This window comes from Danio rerio, chromosome 13 (assembly GCF_052040795.2).
Source record: "Danio rerio strain M-AB ecotype USA chromosome 13, GRCz13ab, whole genome shotgun sequence".
Classification (NCBI taxonomy): domain Eukaryota; kingdom Metazoa; phylum Chordata; class Actinopteri; order Cypriniformes; family Danionidae; genus Danio; species Danio rerio.
In genome coordinates this window covers 42,280,001-42,292,479 of record NC_141033.1, presented here as the reverse complement: position 1 = coordinate 42,292,479, position 12,479 = coordinate 42,280,001, and the positions used below count along the sequence as shown (strand labels likewise).

Below are 12,479 nucleotides of genomic sequence, written 5' to 3'. Positions count from 1 at the left end.
AAAAATGTAGGATAAAATTATATTTTCAGAACTTTCTGAGCCCAGAGCTATACATGGTGTATATACAGATTACAGATTGAAAGCAACAGATAACCACACTGGGTGCCACTCCTGTCAGCTAAGAACAGGAAACTGAGGCTACAATTTGCACAGGCTCACCAAAGTTGGCCAATAGAAGACTGGAAAAATGTTGAATGGTCTGATGAGTCTCGATTTCTGCTGCAACATTCGGATGGTGGGGTCAGAATTTGGCGTCAACAATATGAAAGTATGGATCTGCTGGTGGTGGTGGTGTAATGGTGTGGGGGATATTTTCTTGGCACACTTTGGGCCCATCAGTAACAATTGAGCATTGTGTCAATGCTACTGCCTACCTGAGTATTGTTGCTTACCAAGCTATCCCATTATAACTACAGTGTACCTATCTTCTGATGGCTACTTCCAGCAGGATAATGTGCCATGTCATAAAGCGTGAATCATCTCAGACTGGTTTCTTGAACAAGACAATCAGTTCGCTGTAGTCCAATGGCCTACTCAGTCACCAGAGCTCAATCCGATTGATCATCTTTAGGATGCAGTGGAGCAGGAGATTCGCATCATGGGTGTGCAGCCGACAAATCTGAAGCAACTGCTTATCCGGAGCCGGGTCACGCGGGCAGCAGTCTTAGGAGAGATCTCCAGACGTCCCTCTCCCCAGACCCTTCCTCTAGCTCCTCCGTGGGGATCCCGAGGCGTTCCCAGGCAAGCAGAGAGACATAGTTCCTCCAGCGTGTCCTGGGTCTTCCCCAAGGCCTCCTCCTGATGGGACATCCCTGGAACACCTCCCTAGGTAAGCATCCTTGAGGCATCCGAAACAGATGCCCGAGCCACCTAGCTGACTTCTCTCGATGTGGAGGAGCAGTGGCTCTACTCTGAGCTTCTCCTGGGTGACAAACTCCTCTGTCAATAAGGTGTGCGCCCTGTCACCCTGCGAAAGAAACTCATTTTGGCCGCTTGTATCCGAGATCTTGTCCTTTCGATCATGACCCAAAGCTCATGACCATAGGTGAGAGTAGGAACGTAGATTGACCGGTAAATCAAGAGCTTTTACTTTCAGCTCAGCTCCTTCTTTCCCACAATGGGCTGGAACATTGACTGCATTACTGCTGCCGCTGCACCAATCCGCCTGTCAATCTCATTTTTCCATCCCTCCCTCACTTGTGAACAAAACCCTGAGATACTTAAACTCCTCCACCTGAGGTAAGGACTTTCCTCCAACCTGGAGATGGCAAACCACCTTTTTCTGGTGGAGCACCCTGACCTTGGACTTAGAGGTGCTGATTCTTATCCCAGCCGTGTCACACTTAGCAGTAAACTGCCACAGTGCATGCTGAAGGTTCATGTTCGATGAAGCCAACAGATCAACATCATCTGCAAATAACAGAGATGAAATCCTGTGGTCCCCGAACCACCCAAGACTGCACTTTGAAATTATGTCCATAAAAATGATGCGTTTTGTTTTGATCAATTATGATCATTGCTTTGATTCTGCTCATATTAAATAGGTAGTTGCAAGCATGATTGATATACACAATAACTTTTGAGAGTGAACTCTCAAATCTTTTCATGCTCAAACAGCAATATACTGATCGCTGAACTAAATATGGCCTCTGTTCACCAGACACAAGCTTAAATCGCCTGTCTTCACGTCCTCAGAAAGTTGCCAATATGTCAGAGCCTTGAAATAATGCGCACTCTCCTGTCCAACCTCAGCCCAACCACAGCGAAAAGCAACCAAAGGCGCACCAATACTTCACCGGCTTCTCAAGAGACGAGTCAACAGCTGACAGGGTTTTTTAAAGCTCATGTAAATAGGGAGCCGCGAGTGTCCAGAGAGCGCGTCTGGCCTCACAGCGACGCTGAAGGGAAAGGCTGATGTCAGGTCCTCTTTCTTCTGCTGTCAGTCGAGCGCATACAGGGAGGATCGTGACCCCTCTGGCGCCTCAACACACAAACGCTTCTGACTCATTTTGGCAACGGCTGATCGTGATGACAGTTCCCCTTCACCTGGGATGTCAGGGCTGGCACGGTATCCAAGGTGACGGCTATTGCTGTGACTAACTAAACACAGTGCAATCCATGACCACACACACAACAACCACAAAACACACACACACATATTACATACACAGACACTGACAGAAATAGAGTATATCCAACACAATCTCATGGCAATTCATTACTTTCTGATTTAGTGGTTATAGTTTGTGTGAATTTGTAATTTATTCATATTTAGTATGATTTGCTCATCCCCCAATGAGGGATAGGTTTATGGCTGGGGTAGTTGTTGGGGGGTGAAATAAATAAAAAGGAGCACTTGCACATGCATCCAAATAGGTTAATATGCTTTACGCAAGCACTATACAGCAGTGTTTCCCAACTCTGTTCCTGGAACCACACCAACAGTACGTATTTTGGATGTCTCCCATATCTGACCCATTAACTTCAGGGTTTAGAGTCTTTTCTTATGTTCAAATGAGTTGATTCAAGTGTGTTTGATTAGGGAGAGGTAATGGAGTCAATTGACTCTATAAGAATTTGTACTGTTGGTGTGCCTTCAAGAACAGGGTTACTATATAGGATAAATCCCCATGGATTTACCCTATTATACTGCACCGACATAAATTGATAGATGAAACAAAATTACAGCCACCTACAAGCAGTCTATAAACAAAGCATCAGGCTGTCTTTGAGTTCACATGTACTGAGTGGAATTTGCATGACATCGCAAAATAAGACATTGTAAATTTTTTGGAGACCAATCAGTTTGATTTTTACAGACAAACACGAACACACAAACATCCTATGTCTTTGCATTTGGAAATTAATCAAAAATCATACAGGTTTGATGAAGCATTTTTGTATGAATTATACAGTAGTCTAAGTCTAACATATACCTACACTATAAAAACCCCATAAATTAGCAGTTTTCCATATATATATATATATATATATATATATATATATATATATATATATATATATATATATATATATATATTTTTTTTTTTTTTTTTTTCCTGGTTTATTTATGCTTTTAATATATATTTCTTCCAACAACTTTTAACCTTAAAAAGTCTGAAAAAAGTGACTTTTATGAATATTTTTTATGATTTAAGGAGATATATTGCTTGGGTAGGTGTTGTATACTATGGTACAAAAACATTGTAGTAATCCACCAGTACATTTTCTGTTATTTTACAGACTTATTTCTCAATGTAGTATTTATTATACATTATTTCAAACATAATTTAAACTGACTTTGCTAAATTGTAGAGTTGAATTTTCAACATCAAAAGTCGGGAGAGCAGAGATCAACGTCTCATAATGCAATTCACTACCGCAAATAAACGGAAAACACTTGTGAATCAAAAAATATGAAAAAATATTATCAGATATTTTTTACAGCATAACTCTACACATAATCACATATTATACTGTTTACATGAATAATACTGTACATATTAGTACATTTTCTCATTCAGATATATGAAAACTAGGGTCTGTAAACGCCTCTAAACCATCTGACCAATCAGAGCAGAAGAGAGGGGTTTAGTAAAGACAAATAGTTTCAAATAAGTGAAGTTTATTTATAAACAAATTTCGAGAGGATCACGTGCTTATGATTGTTCACAGCTGTTCCAACTTTAGCTAATGACTGATTATCCTATCAGACGATCCTTAACTCACTATAAATAACCAGACTTTCCTCATCTCAATATCTTCGTCTTAAAGAAACCCCCCCACCCAACCCTACTTTCCCTGCTTTCAAACGGGCGTCACGGTGGCCAGCGATTAGCGCTGTTGCCTCACAGCAAGAATGGTTTAATTCCTTTCCAAACCAGACGACATTTCTGTGCGGAGTTTGCTCGTTCTCCCCGTGGTCGTGGGGGTTTTGCCCCGGGTCCTCCGGTTTCCTCCCACACTTCAAAAACAAGCACTCTAAACAATTAATCAAAATACTTTAGCTAAACTCTAAGTACACCTTTCAGCATCCATATCTGACACTTAGCTACAACAAGCAAGAGGGGGAGTCATCGAGATCTACCTGAGCTCAAACTCCCCTCTCGCCTTGCAATGGGAGGGAGCCCAGGGCTCGAGGATCTTATAAGCTCAGGGCTCTCTCCCGGGACAGCACGCCAAACTAGCTTTATTATCAATCATCAGCTAAGTGTGAACTCTTGAAATGAGAAAAAGACAACCCAGCCTCATTATTGATACGTACCCCTGTATACATTTCTGGAAAGTGTGAAATACACCCCAGGAGTTTTGTTTTTTGCAGTTTTTGTTTTCGCATTTCCACCAAAGGCCACTGTGTACACTTTTTTTGATTTCGGTCATTCTTGCCTGCTGTTCATGCCTAAATCCACCAGAGGCTGCTGTCGACTGACTGACTGGCTGACTAATTTTATTATATTTTAAAATATAAATTTTTTTGCCTTTTGTTTTACCTGCTTTCTGGAGGTGTTCTTTGCCAGACTCAAACCCCATTGCCACTGTATGAGGTGAGCTACTAGGCAAACTGGAGACAGCAGAAAATCTGTCCACACGGAGGTCAGCTGGCAGCATAAAAAGAAACAGATGCTGTCGGTGCCGTCATACCACCCCCTAGCATTCATTGTAAATACAAAATGCAGCCATACATAGCTCTGGCTACATAATTTGCGCTCTCCAGAAATGTATACAGGGGTTTGTTTTCACAATTTCAGCCAGTGTTAAAAAAGACTGAAACTAAATGCATATTAAAAGGAAATTAAAATATTTTATGACCTTGTATAGATGTAAACCTGTTGAAAAGACCTTGACATCAAAATTAGAACGCTTTAAAACAGCATAGGTAGCAAAAAACTTTTCAGTCTTGCTAATGGAAGAGTTTACGAGATCTGGACTTTTCAGCAGTTAATTTAGATACAAATTTTGATAGTCTTGTTATCTTGAAACATGCCTTTTTAGTTTGCTTTGGGCCCTTATACCATGTCCTCCTGTGGCTTTACTGAGCTCAGATGTTTGACAATTATTTATTATGTTGGGGAGGAAACACAAAAAAAAATAAAAAATAAAAAATCCAAAGCAGGAAAACAGCATATAAAAGTAAGGTGCAGGGCTCCTTCTATTGCTGGCTCTATTAAAATCTGTATTTCTGTCAGAATGATTGAAGATAGGTCTTCGTTTATGAACCATCAAAGAAACTAGACTAGGTACAGGGCTGAACCCCTGCAAATTTTTATTCACTGCAGTCTGCTCAATGAGCTGAGTCCCTCTATTCCCTCTCAGCATCTCTGATATTCTTTTATAAGTCTGCGGGTGAATTGACTAACAGTTGTGCCACTTTAGCATGCAGTATTTCAATGCCAAACTCCGCTGCTTACTTGCTTACACCTGCAGTCTAGCTTTTCCAAGTGCTAGCTTTTCCGAGTACTGTATAGTATTGCACCAGGCAGATTTAAATGATTGCGTTCCTTTCGAGGAAAAACATGCCTCCTTTCAAAACAAGCAGGGCTCATTATCCTGTAGATTCACCTTCTTCTATCGTTCTTACTGGCATCCACTTATATTATATGATCACAATGTTGATCCAAAGTAGAAGATAAAAGGGGGAAAAGTAGCTCTATGGGAGGCTTGTTTCCTACACACATCTTTGTGTCATGTTGACTTGTGAAAATATATATTGTAACCATATGAGTGTATATTTACAGTAGGAACTGTATAGGTACAGTACTGTATATTCAAACATCTGAATGTAAATATGTTTAATATATTAGATATAGGATATATCTAATATGATAAATATTTTGTATACGTACGTTTTTTTACTATCTTAACAATAAAAAGAAAACATGATATGAGGAACTGCCTATTTTCATTTTGATATTAACAACTTAACAGACAGCAGAAATGTTGAGGCGTCCTACTGCATATATGAGCGTCATCTTTACTGTATGAATATTTATAACAAAATGGAGCCGATAACATCACTGCCTTCTTTCATTTTCATTGAAAATATGTAACAACTTTTGCTGAATTTCAGTTTTAATAATCAATAATGGACATTATAAAAGTATAACGTACAATAAGTTTATACATTATTGGAAATAAAGGCAAACAATCAGCCAATATACAGAATGTACATGGTTACATTAATTATTTACTCATCTTTGCGCTCAGCCAAAACACGTTACCTGAGAACAAGTAAAGATTCCAAAGACCAAAGTCGAAGAATATGTCGTTAGATATAGACAACAAGATGAACTAATGTCCCGTTTAACAAATATTGTGAGATTAGATCCAGCAGAAGATCATTGATGAACAGTCAGACATGCACAGCTCTCATCTGTATAGACATGCTGCAGCGTATGCCAGAGTGTGTGTGTTTGTGGTCATGTAATGTGCGTTTCCAGTGGTGTGGTGTTGACAAAGAGTTCAGAAACGTTGTGTGAAACGCTAGTTTGGACGCGAATGGTTTTCATTTTAAAACGCCGTTTTAAAACTAAAACGTACTAGTGTAAACGGGGCCTTAGTGACAAGTATTGTCGTAGAATGTTTGAGTGTTTAAACAAATTGCTGGTCCAGTTAAAAGCAGTCAAAAGTTCTTTAGAGACTGGACATAGACCGACTTTCACAAAAATATTTTAGCTTTTACATGCAATGAAATCAAAGTAATGTCTGTATTTCCACTAGAAGAAGCAACCACACTCATCAGCAGCCATTTCAGTAGGCGTTCTCCAGCAATTTAAATGGCATGCTTATAAACTGACGTAAAGGGGATTTGTTGTTTTGGCAGGTGTTGTATACTATGGTACAAAAACATTGTAATCAGCCACCAGTACATTTTCTGTTATTTTACAGACTTATTTCTTAATATAGAATACATTATTTAAAACTACTAAAACATAATGTTAGTTTGCTTATTAACATGCTTATTAACTGACATAGGAGCAGGAAACGTGATTTAAAAGTAGCAATTTTTCTTCTAAAAATTATATTTGTAACGCAAGTAACAAAATCACAATGACTTTAATAACTATAATCAAATTACACAAATTTAAAAAGTAATTCGTTGCAGTACTACATTCCTCAAAGATTTAATTAGAATACAGTAACTTGTTACTTTGGAATGCATTACACCCAAATCTGACCACAATAAATACCAAAAAAATTACACAACTGGAATGACAACAGCAGTCGCGATCGTCAATCTCATATGAAGTAAACGATTGCAATGACATATGATGAAGTGTGCAGATGTTTTAGTACTGTCCCATTTCTTAGGGATAAAACTAAGCCCTTCGAGGGCCAAGGGGAAGAAATACAAAAATAAAATTAAGTTTGGACCTTAATATTTACCTCTTTTAACCAAACTTCATCACTTTACTCACTTTATATATATATATATATATATATATATATATATATATATATATATATTTTTTTTTTTTTTTTTTTTTTTTTTTTTTTGAAATGCAGCAATATGGATTAGGAGTGTTTTCATTTTAGAACCACGTTTTAAAACCAAAACACACTACTGTAAACATTGTCAAACTTAAACGTTGTTTTCAGCGCTATCAAAACAGACTGTTTTTGTGGGTTCAAGATGCTGGAGTAGTGTGGATACCAGGCATAACCATAACAAAACGTATGTGTTTTAAATTAAAACTTCACTAGTATAAATGCTGATTAAAATCAAACTTTTAAAGCATTTCTGCTGACAGGAAGCAACATTTGCTATCAGCACTTAGTTTGTGGCTGTGTTTGCACAATTACCTGCTCTGCATGATCTCTTTCGTTATCAGGTGCTAAAACAAGGCATGCAAATACACAGAGTTATCAGCAGGTACAGTGTTCAGTCAGTGCGGTATGATAAGGATTATAAGGCCGGCGGGTTTTAGGAAGGTTATTCTCCAGGCGGTCTAGCAGACGAGCAGATTTATTTTGGGCTTTGTTTGCACAGGGGTGAGAGATTGACCTCCCGAGAGACTCCAGCTTTCCCCAGGTGTTCAGCTGTGTCGCTCTTACAGGATTTAATGCGACAGTCCTGGTGGCTAGAATTAGTCTCCTGCATTTCTCCTGAGGCGTCTCTGTGTGTGCAAATTGATGTTTGAGGAAAGAAAGGGAAATCTTCGCTGGAACAGTTTATCTTCTGTGATGGATTAGTGTAAATATTTGCACTGTGTTATTACAGTACACGCAAGCCAGGAAACATCCAACCTGAAACATTCTCACACTCTCACCTCAAGCTTGGCAGGTTTGATCAAGTTCAAAACGAAGGTGTTTTATGGAGAACTTTGTTTTGCAGAGTTAAGATGGAAATGACAAGGAAACTTGTGTCCAATATTAAAAATAATAATGATGAAAATAATAATAACAAAAATATATTTTAAATAGCGCTGTCAAAATTAACTCGTTAACGCATGCGATTAATTTTAAATAATTAACGCGTTAAGAAAAATTAACGCAATTAACGCAGTTCAGGTTTCACAAAGGTTTCACTTTTGTGAAGTTTACTTCATTGTCTGGTGTAAACTATCCACATTTAGCTTTTCGCTTGTAAAGTGGCTCTGAACTATCAAAACACCTCTCTGTTTTGAATATAACATATTTCTACATCCATCCATTACTGTACATGTTTTTTCAAGAACATTTGATCTAGTTTCAATTATTTAATTTTTATTTTATTTAAAACAGATTTATTTAACTTGTTTGTAAATTAAATCCCACTTTATTTAATCAATTAAGTTGCATGTTAATTTGCTATGAAAAGAAAAGGAAATAATTTATTTTTGCCATGCTGATTTATGTGAAATCATGAATAAAAGTCCATATATCTTTTAAAATTATGGCGTTTTTTGTTTGAATAGGCTATTGTAAGATCAGTTCAAACTTTTATGAAGTGTTTAAAAATAAAATCAGTTGTTCATTTTATAAAAATATTTAGAAATATTTATATTTAATATAACACTATAATATATCGGCGTAATGGGATTGGGAACGCTGACAAATGGGTGCAGATCCAGTTGCAGGTTTATTTAGCAGAATAGTCAGGCAAGCAAAGGTCACAATCAGGAGCAAAGAGATGTATGCAGGAAAATCCAGAGTCTTAGTCAAATACACTGGCGACTGGTCAGTACAGGCAGGCAGTGGAAAACATAAACAAACAAGGCAAAGGTCAAAAACACGGCAAGGCAAGGAAAACGCATCGTACTGTTCACAAAACTATTTACAAAACTCAGCCCGATGTGTGTCTGTGTGTGTGTGAGTCCTTGTGATAATTGAATGATGACCTTTAGCTGTGTATGTGCGTGTATAATCACTGGAACTCGGAACAGGTGTGTTTAAGCGGTGTGTGACTGGGACTTGTAGTCCATATAATGGCGAATTTTGCGATATGGGTGTTTACAAGTGATCTGCAGCCACTCAATCGCTGATGATCATAACAATCGATTATCGGATTTGATATCTAGAGAGTTATCAGTTATTGATATCAGCCAAAAAATCCATATCGGTGCAATCAAATATCCAAAAATAAAATAAAATTAATAATAATAATAATAATAATAATGTAAAAATAAGCTAAAATAAAACAAAAAAGATTTGTGTCTTTATGGCAGGTCACAGTATGTCAGTACACTGCTAAACATGAAAAAAAATGTTTGAAATTATAACATAATGTAAACACTGAAACCGCTAAAAGTGAAGATAAATGTATATAACACTAAATGACTTCCTTTTCTAATTTTTTTTTTTCAGCTTGAAGCAGAATCAGCAATGAAGAACAGCAAATCATCCAGATGACACAGACAACAGAGGCCATTTCAGCAAAACTATGAAGCTGCATAAACTAATTGTGGATACATAAGAAAATATCCTTGTTTGGTCACAAGAATTGACGTACAATATCGAAAGTTCTTCAAACATCTGCGAGCATTTTATACTTTTACTCTCAATCAAACACTTAAAGACTGCTCTACTTTGGAATATCGTCTGTCTTTCCACGAGCATAAAAACAAAAGGATGTCTATGATCAATAAAGTCCAGTGATGTTCATCATATGGCTCGAGCGCACCAGCCTAAAGAGACACTGTTACTTTTTTTTTTTTTTTTTGCCTTTGAGACTCTTTGTATGCAGTGGCCTGTCATTTTGTCTGCTCTTCAAACCAGTCATTGCTGCTTTGGTTTGTTCGCTTTGGCATGCCGATGACAAAAAAGAGATCATCAACCTTTTTTCAGTGATTTTGTTGAGTACTTACCATAGAAGTACACAAATGCTGCCAGCGAGGAATCATTTCATCTGCCTTTTGTGTCCAAAACAACATTTTAGCACAGACTAAAAGTGTTCATTCGCTTCGTATCATCAGCATTGCAGAATATTCTTACCAAGCTGCGATGCTGCTTAAACACTGATGTCAACTGAAATACGTCATCAATATCAAGGAGTCCAGATGCAATGAGCTGGCATTTTTTTTCACCCCGACTCCCATCACAGATGATTCACATGGACGTAAAAAGTGTGAAGCAGGCTCTGAGCTTGATCTAAATCTATGCCAAAATGACTGCCTGTAAAACCAGAGCTCAGTGCCTGCCGTTTTATGTATGAATGCTCTATTTTTGCTTTTCTGATGTGGCATAAAAATTTTAACTGTGGTGTATTTTCTTGTTATCTTAGACTATATGGTAGCTACAAAGCAAACAAAAACAAAAAAACAAAAAAACACTGGGGCCTCATTTATAAAAACGAGCACAGAGTTGCACTGAATATCAGCAAACAAGCGTTTCGTAAACATCTTATGCAATCTCATGGCAGTTTGTAACTTTTAGATTTAGAATGCTTTCACGATTGTAGATTGATTGTTTTGTTCCGAAACAGGGATTAAATAGTTACAATGTTTATGTTTGTTCTTGGTGCGAGGTTCGGTTTTACCCGGCAAAGTTTCTAAACAAACCAAAACAAGTCACATGCGAGTAAACTCTCCTCACATTGGTCAGAGTTTAGAGTTTTATTTTCAGAGTCCCACAAATTCGGCTCAGTTGTCATACGTTGTTATTTTAATTTATGATCTTGAGACTTTAGAGGTTATAAGTAGGCCCACACGGAATCTGCGTGCAGATTTCCGCAGATTTTTTGCCCATCATTGAGTCTATTTATTTACTTGTGTAAATGTGTGTAAATTTATATTTATTCAGTTTTTAAATTAATTTCACTAATATTATTGACTAACATGAAAGTGTTCATTTGATTTATTTACAGTACACTTTATAAAGTAATATTTTCTGTCTTTTAGTAGATATATTATATGAGACCCTTGCTTTGTTTAACAAATAAGTGGATCTAAATGGATTTGCACTGCAAACATTAAATAAAAGTTAAAAAGGTAGTATGTTTTATTTCATATATTAAGTCTTTAGCTGCGATACTCCCAAAATAAATCTGCATAAATCAGAATAGACAAAATTCTCTGCAGAAATAGCAAAAAATTCTGTCTGGCCCTAGTTATAAGTTAAAAGGTGCACTTTAATTTTGAATGGTGTCACCCACATACATCATCACGAAAAGTAAATCACTTTCTCATACATAGCTGTCATGAGAGCTGTCAAATTTCAATTGTCGAGGGTTTTACAAATTGATCTAATAAATCAATATTAAATCTACTAAATTTACCGTCCATCATTTTTTTTTGTAAAATTTAATTATTTATTTTAAAATAAAAATATTACATTTAATAACTTTTTTATTATTAATTTTGAGCTTTAAAAAATGTTGGCTAGAATTACTCATTATAGGCTTACATTATCGAGACAGATGAGCTGAGACTGCAGTCAGATCATAAAGCAGTTTAATGTCGATCTTTTTTTCAAGTTGTCAGTGCAGAAATTAACAAAACAAAATGCCTAATCCAAATATTCTAAGACTTAAAAATGGATTAAAGTCAGATGGTAATTTTGGTCAAATTGTCTAACGGACAAATAGCTCTTGTTAATATTTCAGCATGCTTTTACTTTCATATTCGACATGAAATGCACATTTACTGGTAGGATTGACATGCCTCCCTACTCATTATTATCTCTTCTTATAGCAGTATATATGGCTATAACATAACCATACTTCACTGTGATATAGCCTGCTTCGTTAGTTCGTTGGATTGTATTGCTTTCTCACTGCAATCGATTCGCTCCAGAGTTTATATATGGGAGTAGCACAGAATCAGAAAAAGAAACTATTTCAGTTTTGTCATAGACTTTGTCATGTCTGGTTTTCTGTCCTCCGGGTTATTTGCATTTATGCATTTAGTAAACACGTTTATATATTTTTTAACAGTTTTAAATATGTAATTATTTTCTATAATTTATTTTACTATTTTGGCATTTCTAGAGCCTATAATGCTTTAGGTTGACACAATAATAACAGTAAAGACTCAATGTAAGCACTAATACAATACTGTTTATAA

General features: G+C 36.7%; 1 protein-coding gene across 2 annotated transcripts in view; it reads left to right on the top strand.

Moving 5' to 3' along the window:
- Positions 1-12,479, top strand: part of zgc:171482 — a 175,993-nt gene that overhangs the window by 163,057 nt on the left and 457 nt on the right. For both annotated transcript variants that reach the window (NM_001442163.1, NM_001442162.1), the window contains 1 exon segment: positions 9,784-12,479. This exon segment is cut by the window's right edge and continues 457 nt beyond it. In NM_001442163.1, coding sequence (NP_001429092.1) covers positions 9,784-9,805 — 22 coding nt within the window. In that variant the 3' untranslated portion in view covers positions 9,806-12,479.